Raw genomic sequence first — 18997 nt, forward strand, 5'->3', positions numbered from 1 at the left:
ACAGGGGGATTATCTGTGCAACAGAGTTCTGAACACTGAGAGTGAGGAGGCGTCTGAAGAACTGCACTCATCACCGAAGGATGGAAAGAGCCCAGCAAAAAGAAACAAAAAAACACACTCTCTTTCTTTCTCAAACACGCACACACACACACACACACTTCAGTGCGAGCTACCTGTGTGTTGAGCAGCATATAGAACAGCATCTCTCTGTGTGTGTCCTGTGAGGCTGCGCTGAAAGCCAGAGCACAAAGAGAAAAAGAGAGGGCAGGGAGAAGTAGAGGAGAGAGGAAAGAACAAAATGGAAAGGTGAGAAGAAGAAGAAAAAAGGAAGTAAAAAAAGAGAGCAAATCAAACTGAGAGATGAAAGTAGAAGAAAGGAAGGAACATGGAGACAATCATTAAGAAAGAAACGGGGCTGGCGAGAGATTGAGCAATTCCCAACCTTGGCCCCGGGTCCACCAACCTTAAATGGCCTTATTTCCCAAATGGATTGTATTGATTTTATACCATTAATGTGGTAGATTTCACACTATTAACTTCTATTTCCATCCTTTAGTGTGTTAGTAACCCTGCAGGCTCGACTCATCATCTGATCTCTAACACGCTGCGTGGACAAGCTCACAGGCTTAGCATACCTAGAGCTGTTTCTTTCATGCACTTTGCATTTATGGGGGTCATTGTGTGTGTGTGTGTTTGTGCGTGTGTGTGTTTATGCGTGTGTGTCACACAGTAGCTGCCATTGCAAAGTTGTTACGAAGCACCCTTTATTGTATTTCGTGGGTCGGCGGTAAGAAGGCTGAACCAGATGCAGAATCATCCTATACATTAATATAACATGATCCTTTACAGGAGAGCTTCAACACGCAAAAACTAAGAATAAATATATTCACAACTGCCTCTACTATTGGTAGGAGATGAAAGCATAAAAAGGTACCTCCGTAAAAGATAATAATCGATAGTTGATAGAAGTGTCTGTTCCATTTTTTGACAGAAAAAAAAATGCCGTCACATCCTGTGTTTTTTTTTGTTCATTGTCTATTTTTGCCTTTCAATTTTCCTCTGAGAAATACTTAAAAATCAATACAGTAACCTCTGTGTCTTTATCCCATGAAAGAAAACGGGGAGCAGAGGTCCTCGTTGCCTCATTAAGTCTGGCTTATTAAGAAATCCAAAATGCATCCATTGCCACAAAGTCCTTCCATATGTCGGCTTTCCTTTGTTTTGTCTTGCATTAAAAAAAAAAGAAATTCTGTATCCTTTCATCCATTAAACCAGAATGTTTTCATCATTTCACACAGCAACCAACTATTCCTGGATATGTCCCTCATCTAGCCCTGTAAAAAAATCAACTGGATAAGCAAACTAAGTCAACTGGTTGAGATGAAAATGAACTGAACTGCATACAAAGACTCCAATATTGACTGGGTATATTATTATTTTTGGCTCATCCAGGGAATGCAATTATTCGGCGGCTTTGATTGGTTTCAGTCTCAGTCGTCCATCAGCGTCCCATCCGTTGGTAGTCAAACCTTTGTTTAGATAAATAGATCTGTATTCATAGAAAAATAAGCATTGACCACACTGCTGGCTGTTCATTGCTAAGGCACTTGGCTGTTTTCAGTCATTTCTCTCCCTCTCGCTTTGTCTCTGTCATTTCTCTATCTTACACGTCCACCCAGTTTGCTCCGCACCTACAGGCTGTCACAGTTTATGACTTGGTGTTTGATGTCGCAAAGAGCCAGTGGTCTTTTGAGATTGGTAATATAAACAATGACGCCCACCACCACCCCCACGCTGTCTCCTGCTCATTGTGGCGCTGAGTAGAAAAACCGAGCCTCAGTACTTTTCGATCGTGAGGTGTAATAGAGGAACACATTTCTCTAGTAGCTGCAGCTGAAGTTTTGCCTCAAGGCAGAGATCTGGGATCAGTTCATCCTTGCCAAATACCAACCTATACACCAGTTGTGGGGTAAAATACCAAAACTGACCTCAGCTAGTTATCCAGGAATAAACATGTGTGTAGTGTAGTCCCACTCCCCTGCAGGCTCCTCTCAAAGCTACAGCAGCCTCTGTACAAGAGTCATTACTGGATGATTCAACACCAGAGAGGGTGATGATGAGGAGACAAGAGAAGATGGGTAGCAGGAAGAGGAGGAAGAGGAGGAGAAAGAGTGGGAGTGTTAAAACTGGTAAGACCGGTCCAGCACCTCCATGTAGTCTGGTGTGGTCCTCAGTCTGGTTCTCTGCTCTCCCGCTCCCTGCTCACTCTGGCTGCTGTTACCACTGCCGGATGTGGAGCTAGCGGTGGTGACCACGAGCGTTTGGTCGGGTCTGGCGTCCTGTTTGGAGTCTTGGGGGTGAGGGTAGCGGGGCGGCGGCCTCGCGTACCTGTCTGGCAGGTCTCTGAACTCGGGGGCAGGAAGTCTGAAGAGGCAGTCCACCAGTTCGACCTTAGGGGTGGGGCCCTGGCTGTCGATCACTGTGGGGCAGAGGATGCCATTCCCGTGGAGACCGGGGAGCGGTCCCATTGCTCCTGTGACTGTGTTGATGGGTGATGAGGACACTTCCAGAGTCCACTCCCTCTCCTTCTCTGCTGCGGAGCAGTATGCTGCCTCGCTCTCTTTGGAAGCTGCAAACGTCTGCTGCTGTGGGTGCGGCGGCCGCTGTTTCACCGATGCATCCTGCTCCTCTTTGTAGATGGGGTTGCTACACATGTGTGGGGCTGAAGCAGGGCTGGGACCTTTCGACGCAGCCTCCGGGGGCAAGATGGTGTCGTAGACGTGGTTGTGTTCAGCCGAAGGTAGGGGCGGCGTCTCGGGGAGGCCGTGGTGGTGGTGGTGGTGGTGGTGGTGCGTCTGCTCGGTGAAGATTCCACACTCCATCTGGATGCCCGCCAAGTCTACCTCTCCTTGGCGACGAAACGGCAGCTTGTCCCTCCTCCTAAGGGCGTAGGCGATTAGAGCCGCTGCCGCAAAGAAAGCAGACACAAACAACACCAGCAGGCTGAGCACTAACACCGACAGAGGGATTGAATCCTTCCCCGGAGGGGTCAGGGGGCCCAGCCCTGAGCTGGGGTAGCCAAGCGAAACGCCGCTGTCTACAGCTGTGGAGGTGGCTGTCTGCTGCTCCTGCTCCTGGTCCTCCTGGGGCTCCAGCTCAGGGCAGAGCAACTCCATGGAGAGGGAGCGGAGGTCTACTCCTTTGGTCTTTTCCGGGGAATGACAGACCACCTCTCCCACCACCACCACCGCGCTGAGCCCCTCCAGCCAACGCTTGAGTGGAGCTGCTTCACAGTTGCACTCCCAGGGGTTCTGCTGCAGGTCCACCTGGAGAAACACATAACACCACAGTGTGTTGTCATTGTGTAATAGTACACTAATTACTGGTCTGCCGTGCATTGCAAATTCATGAATCACTTTGTGGAATGTAAACGATTAAATGGATAATTCTGCTGAGATTCTTGTGATATATATTCGTAGCTTTATAACTGTCGCTTGTGTTGAAGAATAAGCCAGTAGCTGGCATTCTAATAAGATTACAACATGAAAAATGATGTTTTCTCTGCTACCTTTTGCTTTTCACCAGCTTAGGATAAATGGAAAATGAGTTTTCTGCATGTACATAATAGAATACAGCTCTCCAGGATAGCCAGTGTTTTTAAATGATTTTTTGAAATATGCAGGTGATGTAGAGTACTGATTAATGTAAATAATGTCATTAAAGGGTCATCAACACTGAAGTGCTTACATTTTCTAAATGGCTGTGCACAGGCACGTAATACTCTCAATCAACAGCTGAGCAGTGACCAATTCAACTTGTACCACCCACAAGTGCTCTCCTCACAACTTGTTGTACTGTACTACATTAGGTTATAGGAATATTTCAGTTTACAATAAAGACCACTCAGAGATTACACAAGTGCTTATTGACAAAACTCACTGGCAGGTTTTGTGTGAGTAGCATGTGAGAGTATCACAGCACTTTGTTTTTTAACAATAGACAGGATGTGATGCAACGCTCCCCTGTGCTATAATCCAATAGGTGTGTGTGTAAATCCATTTTCTCATTGCCAGCTATTGATTGCGTGTCCTAAAAACAAACTCAGATATTCACTTTGCCACATTTTGAAAAGGGTAAAGCAGATTATGCACAATGGGAATCATTCACATCGCGTTGTATTGTCTGCAGAACTGATCTGTTCCATATCTTTAGCAATGACATTGGCAATGAAAGCTGATATTCTCTCTGTCACACTTCCAAGCAGCTTGCACAAATGTTGTCATGCTAATTTGGTTAGGCCAACTCCCTGGCTTGCAGAAATAGATGGAGGCTTTTTGAGATGATTCAGCATTGCTGTTGTGGTTCGACTATACTTCCCCATGCCTCGCACTGAACAACAGGATGCTCCTTCACTTTATTGGAGTTAGCCCGCTGTGGGCTTTTGTGCGGCTTTGATAATGATATAATTGCGAATAGAGTGTGCGTAGAAAAAAACACTGCCTCAGTTTTACCTCAGTTTAAACACTTTTACTATATTAAAGGACCACTGGAAAGTGCAATTTGTTCATGTTTCACCATCATTGGGACACAGCTAGGTTGTAATTCAGCATGAATGCACATGAGAAAAAACAAGGTGGCATTTTAAATAAACACAGTGTGACCAAAATGTCAGCTTGTTAATGTAGTTTTATAACTTTCCTAACTACAATCCTCCATCTGGTTGAAATTCTTGAAGCATTTTATTTCAGGTATTGTTTGCTTTCACATAGATCCCAAGGGCTCTATCCCTTTCTCTTTTGCAAGCATCTGTCCAACACGTCTAACACCGTTTACAATTTATACGCCTGGTCACCTAGTGTGTGATTTGCTGTCAACTTGTCAATCAAAGCTCTGTTTTGGAGGGAAATTAGACCCTTGGTTAGCCCGACAGGTGCTAGTGGAAGAGAAAATGCAAGTGCATGAAACCCTTTTTTTGTGTGAACACGAAGCTTTTTAGTAAATTCATTTCACCCACAAAGTCACAAACCGTATGATAATGAAATTGTATCATTATCATACCGTGTACTCAGTATACACACTTAGCTGCCAGAGTCTTGTTTAAATGTTACAGTTCTGAGTGCAAAATTCCCTGTTTTGATGCGTAAACGTTATCATATTCACAAAGACATTCATGAAAAACACCAAAAACCTCTTTTGTCAGAAAATATATTCAGCATGATTTAAATAATGCAATCAATTTTTGGTGTTAACTGCCATGCTCTAGCCGCAGAGGTGTAAATTTTGCTCTTGTGGGTTTTTAACGTTATGATGTAGATCAAAGATCAAGCAATAATTGTTTTAATTTACTGGCCATATAAAAAATCACATCAGGGGAGGAATTCAGGATGCTCTCAGTGAGCCGTGTCAATTGATCACTTTGCCCAAACAGCGATATCCTGTCCGTCATCAGAATGGCTTCAGCTAGTCCACAGAAATCCAGTTAATATAAGCAGGTTTTGGAAGTTCTGGTGTAGGAATTTTTGCTCTAGTTTCTGGCGACAGGCACCCTGAGCTTTAACTTGCCAAGCCTTCTCCACACTGATGAGATAAATGTGTTTCATTGTCTTTTTAATAATACGCAGAGCAAAATGAAAGGAGTGCATTAGAAGAACAGTCTGCAGTATACGCAAACTTGTCTTCATGGCTACAGTACAGTTTTATGTGAGATGTTACACATTCAAAACCAGAGAAATGTATCAAAGCAATTCACTCGTGGACACTGTAACGCCGTTGGATCAGTCAGTGATGTTGAGTTCATTCCAGAAGGTATTTTTCTTTTTAAGTGCTGTAATTTTCTTTCATAGTGTACTTTCTTTGCCTGCCTCGTCAACTTGTACAACAGATAGTGATTTCCCATATTTCCCAGAGCGACTTCAACAACCCCTTGAGCAGGGGCATGCACTTGTTCTATCCAGCAGTTTGTGTTTCATGTAGGTTGAGAGAGAGCAGTAGTAATAGCAAAGAGCAAAGAGCAAGAGTTTTTGGTCCATTGAGGCTATTGTCAGTAGAGAAATTGGCATCTCTGCTTCTGTGTGATTGCAGAACATCAGTGCAACATGGTGAGTCTAGAAAGAGGCCCTTGATCTTTTATTCTGAAAACAAACTAACTTTTAATGCTGCTGTATTAAAGATCTGAGTTTTCTGTGTTTGAGATGTGCCGAAAAGTGTTATGGAAGTATGTAGACATGAAGTGAAGAGTATGTTTACCCTGTATACAATACTAAATGACTAAATGAGCCCAGGAATGCAGGTTTTTGTATTGTCTTTATTGTAATCCACACAAAAAAGATGTGTGAGTTTTTAAAAATAATAATGTTTCATATCTGCTAGATAGAGTATATGGGGCTGACCTATAAGCCAATATTATAGTTCATTACCTCGCCATAGAATAGAATGAAATACATATTTATTGTCGTTGTTTTCGACAACAAAGGACAGTTTAGCAGCTCTCAGTTGACGGTGAAAAATAAACAAACCATAAACTAAACATAAAAAAGCAACATTAAAATATAAATATAAAATCTAAATAAATACCACCGTGAAGTAACTCTATATACTGTACATATGGAGTTATTGCACTTTATGTAATATGTGAATGTACAATGATTATATTCTAATATTCTAAATTTTGTGGTCCTTAATTAATTTACCAAAAGTGGATATTAATAATGAATTACTAAGAAAGTCCTGCCTTTCATCTTAGTGCAGTGTAACAATTTGTTGTACAGTACTGGCTTTACTGGCATAGGATTTTGCAGGTTTTACCCTGAAGTATAAAACACATTGGTATGCTCGCCAGATCAATGGTCATATTCCACAACTGCTAAAAGCTTGGTATTTCCAGGGGCTTTTATTGAGCTAATGTACTGTATTTATGTCTAAAACACCTGTGGTGGCAGTGTTTTTGCTCTGCTGTGCAGTTTCAAGTAAAATATTGGCTGATATTACAAAAAATATTTATAACTTGTTTTCAGCGCATAAACATATCCACTGGTTTGTCTTACATTTAGGAGGATCTAAACCCCCCAACTGAACATAACGGCCATACTGAGATAAGCAAGAGTTTTACGGACAGATAACATTTTAAGAGATCTACTACATATGATCTGGTAAGGAAATGTCTGATTCTAATGAAGTCTCTGTCAGTGGAGTTTTAGACTTGAATCAACTATTAAGACTGTGTTCTATCCAACGTCTTTTTACTGTCCTAGCTAGTGGCTAGCTGCTAACCGGCCACTTGACCAGCATGGCTTACCCTAATTATTAGCTTAATTGGCAAAACTCCTCTGCTAGTCTGATAATAGAAAGTTGAACTAAAATATTCAGTAAGTAATAAGTATTAAAGGTGGAAATTATCAATCAGTTTTTCTAAGCGACCGCACTACTGTTGATAGTAAGTTCAGTTGTTTGCTAATCTAAAACTAGCCTATTAAAGCACTTTTAATACGGTTAATAGCTCAGCAGCCAACATATGCCGGTATTATTGTTTCTGTAGCTTTCAGTGTCTTTTAAAGGATTTTTACCAGAAAACTAACCTTCCTAGCAACTCCACTGCTAAAAGCTAATGACTCGTCAGTAATAATTCAGTATAGTCAATTCAGAGTAGCTCAAAAAACAGGGAGCAGATTACCCCCCTTTTACACTGCCATATGTTGTTTTTACATTCAATACAAATGTGATATAATGCAAAGACATATTGTGTTGCGTTTGGACGGAGCAAATAGCTGTTTTTAGTTTTTATGCTACAGTAATAAGCTAACCGGCTGCTGGATGCAGCCTCATATTGAACAGACAGATAGGAGCGGGGTTTCAATCTTCTCATCTAATCGGCAAGAAAACAAATAAGTGTGTATTTCCCAAAATGTCAAACTGTTCCCCTTGAAGATTAATTTGCACAAGTATCAACACAGACTCAATTAAAACTGTTAATCCAGTGAATATTAGTTGGGCATTAAATGGTTTCCTGTCAAACTTGTCCCTGGTGAATACTGAGTTGTTTTCATTAGTCGTTCAGGAGTGAGCATTGTTTTTCTATCTGACATCACACAAGGTGAGATGTGGCTGTGGGCAAGTTTCTTCAATGCAGCCTGCAATGATGAGAGTGAGCCGCTCTACTACACAATAATCTTTGCATTGACTTAGAGAGACATATGTTTTCCTGTACTGTACGTACTGTATGTCTGGCAGACTCTCAGATTCTGATTCACCTAACTTGTTCTTTTCACGGTTTGTCAAAAGGAAAACTCATTTGCTCTTATGTTGCCATTAATTCACTTTAAAGAAAGCCCTTGCTACCATAGCAATTACATTTTTCTCTGTAAGTCTCACAATTTGTTTTAATAACAGTGACATCAGGGAGGTATTTAAAAAAATATCAATGCATGTAAGTGGGTGTAACTGTTTAATCCTGTTCTTGATGGCGACAATGACTCTAAGCTATGCATGCTGCTGCTTTATGATTATCAAAATGGACTTTTTTTTTTTTTTTAATAGCAGCTGTGAGCTTCACCCTGCTTCCATCTGTGTTACCCTTTGATTTAACTGAGCAAACTCTAGCTCCATAAACGCACGTCAGCAGCCAGAAATCCCGCTTTCCGAGCTTTAAACAGGCCAGCAGTAAGTCAACAGGTGATATCACTGTCACACTATTTTCTGCAGTCCATGGCTGGCGCTGATGTGGCTTTGTTGGAATAATAACAACTGTGGTAAATGAATGAATTTAATTACCGTGCTACAGATTTTGAGCACCACAATGGTGACACTGCTGGGTTTCATGAATATGGCACACGGTGTACTTCCATTCGGTGAATACTTTAATGCTCCTGGACATCAGAAGTATATTACAGCACATATACATAATACACTTCTACATGGTTGCTCCAGCTCCATAAACCAACATTGTCCTTCCCCTGAGCAAACACTTAGAAACAGCCTCGGAACGGCCAGTCTCATCCACACTACCTTTTTTTTACCGAGCAAAGTGAAACGTAAATTCACAATGACATTCAAGCTAATCCACACCCACTTCACCTCATTCTACTCTGGCTGTCTAAGAAAAGCCTGGTACACTAAATTTGCTGAAGTGAGAGTAGAGAGGATAAAAAAAATGTAATACCTTGGGTTTGGTCCTTATCGGTGCATTGTGTACACCAACCAGTCACATAATGCTGCAGTTGATTGCGCAACGTATGGGTCTAACAAAATAGGGAATTTAACCCATTAAGTAGCCTGTACAATATATTTACAAAGGGGTGCGTTAATTACTGTACAACCATGCTCAAAAACTTGAGGGGTTCAGCTTTCTCCAATTTCGCTGCTGATTTATTAAGACCACTTATGCAAATCGAGTCAATTGCAATTTTCCAATTAGAATACCTGAGGCGCAACCATAGTCCCACACGCTACAGCAGAGCTCTCAAAACAACAGACGATGCGGATGACAAAAGAACTGCACCAGTGCCAGAGGCCAGGACATCAGGGGCTGCCACAAGTTTTAGAAGCGGTTATGGCTCATTCCAAGATTTGGGCTTGTTTATTTTGGTTCATCAAGCTGTGATGATATAATGTGTGTCTTGGCAATCTATTAGTTCTTTTAATCTCATCGTCTGACATTTGAAATAAACATACTCTGTGTAATTATGCACATTTTCGTTCAGTAAATCAACAGGGGTGATGCAATTCAATAATCTCCGTTTTTCAGCCTGCCACTGTCACTCATCAAAATGCATGTTATTTGGCCTAAATCTGCTAAAAGCTTTGTGCCAGCTTTCTGACTCATTTACAAACCAGCAGGTCAGCAGATCAGAATAATTTTTTCAAGCAGACACCTGCATGGAAACCCCCTCAATCATTCATTCAGCAAATACAGTCATAGGTTGGCACCAACCTGTACCAGTCCGGTGAGATGCTCCAGCACGCCCTCCATCGGAAGCTGCAATAGGTGGTTGTTTCGTAGATTGAGCCGAGCGAGATTAACTCCGGAAAAAACACCAAGAGGGAGGCTCCGCAACAGGTTAGCGTTGAGGAACAACAGCTGAAGGGACGGCATGGAGTTGAAGGTCCCGGGATCTACCTCGTGGATCTCGTTGTACTCAAAATAAAGGTACCTAAAGAGAAGAGAGGACAGCTTTACATTGTCTCTGTTAACAATACATATTATTTGCCTTAACTTTGTAGGAATAGTAGTTATTAATTAGCGCACAGAATGAATTTTCACATTTAAATTGATTTATTATGAAGTAAAATGTAGCGATTGTGCGCCCCATCAACTGAATTATTGGTCAGTGTCAAACTAATGTAATTTTACACTGATGATTTTTTAGACTAGCATTGGCATGCCTGACCATCATTTCAAATTTAAGAAATAGAATTTTTAAGGTTTCTTTTCAATAATAGAAATCAGTGTGAACTTAGGGACGGATTAAGTATGATTGGAGACTTTCCCTTGCATGCCAGTGATCCAATATACTTCCATTGCTGTAATAAGTAATAGATCTGGTTTAAATCACTTACTGCTCACTTGCCCTAGAGTCACTAACAAAGGCTAACGAGAGGTTAAGAGGAAGACTTTTTAAACGTCCACAGAGGATCTTTGTCATTGATTAGTAGTCAAATGAGTGGGTCTGTAGATTTTCTCAAATTTATCTTGAAATACAGCAACAGTAGAGCTGAAAGTCTAAACAACCTTCAGAATACCAGGTATTATGGCACAAACCTTCTCATTCTTGTAATAGCAGACAAGGAAGGTTGACCCGTTGTCTTATTCAAACACTGCAAAGTGTAGCTCACTGAATTTAAATACAATGACTGACTGTAGATATTCGCTGTATACATTATTCGCAGATACATTTTCTAAGCTGTAATCTGACAATGATACATATGCATCATTCTGACTTGTTTTTATAATAGGCCTTTTTCCAAAAAGCTAATTCTTGGAACCATTCAGACTGTCTTATTAACACCTCTCTATGTGAATACAAAAAAACCACATTAATTTTCATGTTGTCACTCATACCAGGCTCACACCTCAACTGAGGCATGCCATCAGGCAGCATGACTAACAAATGACACTCCTGGAAGAGAATGGGCACCTTTTCACTTCAATCAAATTCCGGCGCCAATGGTAGTCAAAATGTTCTGCTTTTTGCTATGCCAGTGTTACGGTGAAATCAATTCCTACATACTTAAAACAAACAAATGTCTAAATAATTGAGCTGACATCTGGTTTCAGTTAGGACTTTGTTTTAAGTGCAGCAAAGGCAACAGGCTTAAAACACTTCGATTGATCCAAAAAAAATCCTACCGCAGGTTCTGCAGCCCCAGGAACATGTGAGGATTGAGCAACTCCAGGTTGTTCCCATTCAGGTAGAGGCTCCTCAGGCTTGTGAGGCTGGAGAAAGCCCCGTCTTGGAGGTACGAGATTCGGTTGTTCCCCAGGTGAAGCAGGTCAAGGCTGGAGAAATTCCAGAAGTCTGTGCGGTAGATCCTCTGGATTAAGTTTCCACTCAGGTACAGCTTGCGGCCGTTGAGAGGCCGAGGTGTGAGCTGGGACACATTGAGGAAGCCGTTCTCCTTGCAGTTGACGGTCAAGCCGAGGTCTATGATGTGCAGGTTGCAAGTGCAGCCCAGGGGACAAATGATGGGGATGGGGGGTCGTGTTTGGTAGCCAGCCACGGGGGCGTTCTGGTTGGGCATCAGACTGCGAGGTGTGGGGGAAGTTCTGGACGGTCGAGGCCTTTTAGTCGGCCTTTGTTGCCTCTCCCTGTCTTTACGCTCCGCTGAGGAAGAGGACGACGAAGTGGAGGAGGGATGTGTGTTCTGGCGGGAGCCGTGAACCATGGAGGAGGGTTTAGTCGGCCTGGGGTGCCCAGGGTGGGGGTTGGGTTTAGAGTTTGGGGGTACATGTTGGGGCTGTGATCCTGCTGATGGACCACCCCCCTCTGATTGTAGCTCTTTGTCTGGGAGGTCAGCACACAGCTCCTTGCGGGGGATTTCCCTCAGGTCTTTGCCGTGAAGATGGAAAGGATATTCGCAAGTAACGTCCCCGACTACAGCCGTGTAGGGGATCTGACCCAGCCACTGCTGTAGCTGCACTGCCTCACAGCCACAGTTCCAGGGATTCTCCTCCAGCTGTAGCTCCATTAGGGAACGACCAACATACTCCAGGGTCCCAGCATATGCCAGGCTCTTCAGACGGTTTCCCCGCAGGTCCAGATGAGTCAGAGACACAGATCTAGAGCAGCAGGAGGAGGAGGGGGAAAGTTGAAAGGACAATGTGATAGCAAGTAAATAAACAAAGATTTACACATTCCATTGCTGAGAAATATGCTTTTGATCTGATAATTAATCCGTCTTTTGTGATATGAAATAGTGTGCCACAGAAACACGAATTCAACGACAGTACAGACTGGCTAATTGTGTCGGACACGGATATTTCTGCAGATCCATCCAGACATACATCATTTATAAGCTTTGCAGTAAAATAATCAGAATCCAACCTGAAAAGATGAGCAGGTAGGACCGGGATCAGGTTGTCATTAAGGATTAGAACCCGGAGCTTGTACAGGAACCTCAGAGCACCGCTGTCAATTCGTTTGATCACGTTGTAGTCGGCCTGCAGGTAAAAAGACAAAATGTGATAACCACATAATTGCTGAAATTGGAGAAATAGACTGAAGGCAGCAGGAAAGCTGAGGCACTCTCCTTTTGAAAAATGCACAGAGATCCTGAGAAGATTCTTTTAGTGATTCCACCAGCTAGCCACTGACTGTTTCAGTCACATCTATCTATTGTAATCTTGGGGAAATTTGTCAATACTTCTGTCAATCACGGATATTCAACATGGATTATCATGCCAAGCCTACCTGGAGGTATTCCAGAGCCTCTAAGCCAGCGAAGGTATCATTTCTGAAGACCTCCAGCTTGTTCTCGTGGAGGTACAAGCGTCTTAGTTTGGCCAACCCGTGAAAAGCTCCTACTTTGATGTCCTGGAGTGCATTGTTTCCAAGGTTTATCGACACTGCGTTGCCAAGGTGCTGAAACCCGTTGCTATAGAGACGCCTCAGAGAGTTCCTCTGGAGGTTGAGTTTGAAAGGGCGGACCCACGACTGTGACACCTGAATGATTAATTAGAGGTTTGATTAGTTATCCAATTAATAACATTAATTTAACAGTTTGAAACACCCATAAGTCACATTAGAGACCAGATATTAGACATGGAGATCTGGTTTGTTAATAAGATAAATGACAGTACAATAAAGTGAAGTCTAGTGCAGTGGCGTTTCATGTGCATGGACGGATAAATGAACTGGGATGATACCTGGCTGACATTAGTGAAGCTCCGTCCATCGCAGTGCACGTGCAGCACGCCTTCTTTGACCTCGCACATGCACGGCTCAAAGCACGGCTCGTCCACTTCCTCTTCAGAGTTATCCACTAGAGGGGTGTGTGTGGAGGTGGGGGTAGGGGTGGGGGTGTGTGACGCCCTGGACAGACACACACACCCCAGGGCCACTGTCAGAGTGACCCACTGCATCCTCCTGCTTCTCCCTCTCAGCTCAGCAGCCTGGGGCTGCAGCCCGGCATTGGCCCTTCACCGCACTGCACGGAGAGGCACGGCACATAGCATACACATATACATTTACACGCACACACAGACACACAGACACACACACACACACACACAAACACTTGATTAAAAGAGGGCAAACAGCCATGGAGGCAACAGCAAAAGTCAGTTCAGGATGAATCAGATGGATGATACATCACAAGCATACTCAAGCAGTCAAAAATAAAATTTAAATCACACAGACTGAGGCGCCATGGGGAAAGAATTACATTACATTGGAATAATGATGTATAGGCCAACTGGAGGCCATAGAAAGCAGTGATATGAGCAGAATCATGGTAAACATATGTAAGATGCATTTAGCACAGGAAAACAAGGCTTTGGATTTGCAGGGTTCATAAAAGGCAGGAAATATTGATTTAAAAACAACCTGCTGAACAATCTCTCAGCTGCTACACCATTGCTTTTGAATAAATATTTCAAACCCTGACATTGAACATGCAAAACAAAGGCAAACATGTGGGCTAGTTCACCTGTGAATCACATTTTTTCATTTTTTGTGGCTTTTTGGACAAGTGTGTGTGTGTGGGGGGGAAATGAGCTTGTGATGAATATATTCATCTGTGTTCTCAAATGCCCGGTGAAGCTGAAATGTCACCCATGTGTTGTTTTAATGTATGCAATATGAATATGGGCGAATGCAAATCAGATTCATAATGTGTCTGTCTAATGAACTGCTCCATTTAATAAGGTGAATGGCAATCAGAGAACAGAAGGCTGAGGACCGAAAAACCACATATTATCAATCAGCAGAATATGTCAGGTTATCAACAGCCATCGAGTCCTTTCATAATTATTATTGTGGTAATGAAAGTGGAGTGAAAGCATCGCTGCGACTCCAAACTCTTCAAAATCTTGAAAAAGGGCTGATGAAGGTGGCGCGATGATGGACAGGAACACAAACTGATGGTGATAGTGATGGTGGAGGTGATGATGATGCCACTGCTATAGCAACTGAAGGAGAACAGAGTTGCACTAGCCCTTGAAAGAAAAACAAAAAAACAGCTGAGATACAGTATGAGTGGTGATATATCCTCTCAAGTCTTAATGAGCTCTAAATTGGATAAAGCATCTTGATCTGTTCATACAGTGTTGAACACTGCCATGCGGAATGCAATAATGATCATCATGGTATGGTGGCTGTAATCATACAGCAATAATCTAGCATCAGTGAGTTAGACAAGGAGGCAGCAGTGAAAACATCACCGCCCGGGAGAGGAAGAGCAATCACAGAGATGATTATGATGGGAAAAGATGAAGGGAGAGGTGGAAATGAGAAGAGTAAGGGGAAGAAAATGGGAAAAAGGTGAAAGAATGGAGTGAAGCAGAGAAATACAGATAAAGGAAGAGTAATGGGCAGAGAATATGTGCAAAGAAAGAGAAAACAGGTGAGGTGGGAGAGAGGAGTGGGATTGCATAAGCTGTGAGAAGTCAGTCAAGGCTGCCACTCAGGATGAGAGCTCAGAGTGAAACAGCTGAAATCTGATATTGATTACATCAAAGTCCTCCTCTCGCCCTGCACACAATGTACGCCTGCTACACAGAGAAACAGCGCTGGAGCCAAGTTACGTGTGTGTGTGTGTGTGTTAAAACAATGTGAGAAAGGTCAAACCATACCCCAAAAAAGTGTGCTTTCATGGTCTGCTAAGTACAGAAACAGGTAGCAGGACACGTGTAGATGAATGTGTGCTTTCATAACAAACCACTGTAATGCTGCAATACTTGTTGGATGACCCTAAAATAAAAGCACTTGAAGTAAAAAACCACATATTCCATTGCAAGATGAGGACAATCCACACATTTCTCAAAGTGTTTGGAGCATGTAAGCTTCACACAAGAAACACAGAACGATCTAGGCCAGCGTGCTCGATTGTGTTTGACAAATTGAAATACGATACAGAATACAACCCATTCACAGTCCCAATAGGTCTTTGTATTCGCCGAAGAATTTCTTTATTGCTGGGCCTGAAGTCCCCTTAACTGAGGAAATCAATATTGAGTCCAGATAGACCACTGGGATTCTGCTTTGGTGGATGGCCGTCCCTGCTATAGAAGAAGAAACACAGTCAACACTCAAGCCTCTTTTTTCAATCAGCCGAGTGGACTAGTCAGCATAGCTCTGCATCATTATGGTAACAAGAAAAGAAAGGACTTATCTGTTAAGTGGTGCCAGCACAGCATCATTTAAAACTGTCTATCTATCTGTCTATCATGTCCATCTGAAAACAGGCCTGACACAGGTGTGGCTTGCTTCTCTGTCTTTCTTGATTCTCTCTGACTCTGAGTTTTTTTTCCTCTCTTTCTCCTCTAGACCTGCACACTGACGCAAGCGAACCAGAGATGACGGTCACTGCTTATTCCTCACCATATTATTCATGTCACATAATTCCAGTGTCTACCTCTCTGTCCTCTCTGTCCATCAGAATACACAGAGCCTCGCCAAGCATCACACACTGGCTTTTACATGGGCCCCTGCTCCCAGCACAGAGCTGCACTATCAGGCAAGCAGCAGCATCACAGATCAAATGTAAGGGGCTATCAGCCTGGATAGCCCACAGCCATCCAAGAAAATCAATTAGCCCCCAACATTACAGCCCAAAAATTCTAACAGTTAGTAGAATTAAAGCATGACCAATTAAACAGCCTAGTCATTTAACAGGACCTATTAAGACATTTACCAGGCTATGTATGAAAATCCTTGGCAGAGTAACGCAATCCAATTGCATTCCCCATCGTCTGTCTCTCCCCACCAGCCTCTCTGATCCACACAGCGACGCTTAGCAGAGCAGGGATGCGGGTAATACTCACTCAGTCCGCCGCCAAAGAATTAGGGAACGACCGAGAAAACACTTTAGAGGCTGACTGTCGACATGTCGTTCACATTCAGCCGCACTCTTCTCCCTCTCTCTCTCTCTCTCTCTTCTCTCCTGTAGCGGTTCAGGCGGATGGGGAAGGAGGGTGGCAGAGCAAGGTGGTGGGATGGGAGGGGGGGGGGACGTGATAAGACTGCAATGAGGTGGAGGATAAAAACCGGGAGAGAGAGTGAAAGAGAAAATAAAAACGATTGGCTTTAGGATGCAGGTCCGCTTCTCAACTGTGCAACCCGTGGGAGCTGCGGCACTGGTCCGCTGGACAGGCGTGCATTGCGCGGAGTTGTAGCCTGCGTAGTGATGGAGAATCCTCTCTTCATCTTAAACACAACTGGGTAATTCATAGAGGAGAAATGGGGGGGGGCACCGAGGTACCGGAATTAATCACGCAATAAGGCGGTGCGAAACTGCTAGTTTGTCTGAGGTAAAAAGCGCGCAGGGTGGGTTCCTCCTCACCAGAGGAGCAAGTTCAGTTCTTCATAATGAACAGATTACAGAAGACACAACAGAGTCACAGACAATGGGCTGTATAAACTTTCTCCTCACGTTGCCCGCGTGTGCAGTCTGGTAAAAAAAATACCCCGACTGTTCAGCTATAGCCTACCGACAATAATTTATAATCTCATTAGTTTATTCATCTCTCCTCTTGCCCTTAAGCACCAACGGATTTCGTGAAACCTGTGTGTGTTACCATGGCGACTCGTGCCAGCTGGCTTCGTTGCTCACATACACACGCGCGCGCGAGCACGCCCTCAGCATCACTCGGAAAAACTGTGGTGACTTTTATAAGGGGAACAGCGGAGATTACAGGGAGGCCCGTGCGTCTGCGCGGCCTACATCAAAACATCTGTCTGGCCAAATGGAGGCGGTGGGCGCAACAGATGCCGCAGAGATTGAGAGCAACGAAGCCCCCCCCCCCCCCCCCCCCCCCCCCCCCCCCCCCCCCCCCACCAACACTGAATTTAGCTTCCTACACCGGCTAACCACAGCCTGATAGGTGGCTGCTGCTCAATCAATAGGCTACTGGCGCTAAGTGGCAGGTGTAGGCCCTTTGTGAAGCCTGAGGACCCCAGTAGACCACTGGCAGAGTCTCCATTAAGGACACCATGGTGCTGAAAACAAGCATTCAAAAGCGTTCAAATATCAGTCAGCCGTTTTCATGGCTATAGGAAAAGATTTAATAACAACATGTCTTCCACATTACTGAGCTGAAAGTTCAAATTTCAGTTCAATTTCACATTGATTTCAGCGTGCATTAAGGTGAATCACCCTGAGGAAATGGAGAGGTGCACCTCCGCCTCACACAAACTCTCTCCTTCCCCTCTCTCTCCCCATACTTCTCCCTGCAGCAGTGGAGGGGAAAGCTCTCCCTGGAGATTCCTATCTGAAACAGTAACAGAGACGGTTCCAGTAATATCAGGAAGATGTAGATGATGGTTATAGATTTCGGGCCTCTCAGGTGCATTAGGCTGTATTACAGCTTCCCCACAAGGCTGCTTAATGCTCACTTGCAATGGAAACAAGCTGGAAGATGCCAGGCATGTATGCACAGTCACAATACACACATGCATTTGTGGAGATTGCTTACAGACAGTTGCACACATTTAAGTCCCAGTCAACATGCATGGTTGAAGCTGTTTTATAAGGGTTTTGTACTGAGATATTATTTCCAGCTCTGTGATTGATGATGCCAGATCTATGACAGGGGTAATATGATCCCAGACCTGAGGCTATATTTTCTCACTCAGAGTTTAACCATGCCCAAAACGGAGAATCTAGGAGAAAAAACACTCACTTTCCTCTCTGTAGTGTTGTCGTTGAACCGTGGAGGCTCTCTAAATTAAGAAAACAAACCGAGAGGAACTGAGAGAAGATGGTTATCAGGCACCATCAGATACCTGTGTGTCTGTTCTCTAGGGGCAGGAGCCGCTCTGAGCACATAAAGCACTTTTTTGGAGCGTTGACGGCGCCTCCAAAGTAGGGGATCTATTTATACTGGCCTAGTGCTGCTGCGGAGCTGTCCAGTGCTGAAATGGATAGGGATTCATGCTGTTTCACTTCAGCCACTTCTCCTTTCTTCCTCCTCCGCTTTCTACTTCTCCAAAGCCTTTTTGTTTCTTTTATTTGAATTATTTCTGTCATATCATACTTAGATTCCTTCTATTTCACTCCCCTTTCTTCATTTCCCCACTCCCTTCTCTCTTCCTCTCATCCCTCTTTACTTTCTCACTTTGATTCTCCTGTGGGCTCTTGCCATTCAGACTGGTTTACACACCATTCTCTCTTTGATTTCTTCCCTTTTGTTTTCCTACCCCTGCTCACTCCTTCTTCCCTTCCACTGTTTGCATATTGCAGGAAGTGGTCATGCCATTTTTGCAGCGCTCTGCAATTATACTTTTGTTTCCAAGACATCCATCAGGACTGACTTGCATGCACGAATACACACACACACTCAAGACTT

General features: G+C 43.6%; 1 protein-coding gene across 2 annotated transcripts; it reads right to left on the minus strand.

Annotated features, from left to right (window-relative positions):
- Window positions 1-742: 742 nt before the first annotated feature.
- Window positions 743-16980, minus strand: LOC117935954 (SLIT and NTRK-like protein 3). 2 transcript variants are annotated; one of them, XM_034858627.1, is made up of 7 exons: window positions 16475-16980; window positions 13358-13638; window positions 12903-13154; window positions 12537-12652; window positions 11342-12271; window positions 9926-10145; window positions 743-3326 (listed from the first exon to the last, which is right to left on the minus strand). In XM_034858627.1, the coding sequence occupies exons 2-7, from the start codon at window positions 13571-13573 to the stop codon at window positions 2181-2183; spliced, it is 2880 nt and encodes a 959-aa protein (XP_034714518.1). In that variant the 5' UTR covers window positions 13574-13638; window positions 16475-16980; the 3' UTR covers window positions 743-2180. The 2 variants fall into 2 exon arrangements, with proteins under 2 accessions (XP_034714518.1, XP_034714517.1); XM_034858626.1 differs by having other exon boundaries at window positions 16345-16980.
- Window positions 16981-18997: the final 2017 nt, after the last annotated feature.

The sequence above is a fragment of the Etheostoma cragini genome, chromosome 20 (assembly GCF_013103735.1).
Source record: "Etheostoma cragini isolate CJK2018 chromosome 20, CSU_Ecrag_1.0, whole genome shotgun sequence".
Lineage (NCBI taxonomy): Eukaryota > Metazoa > Chordata > Actinopteri > Perciformes > Percidae > Etheostoma > Etheostoma cragini.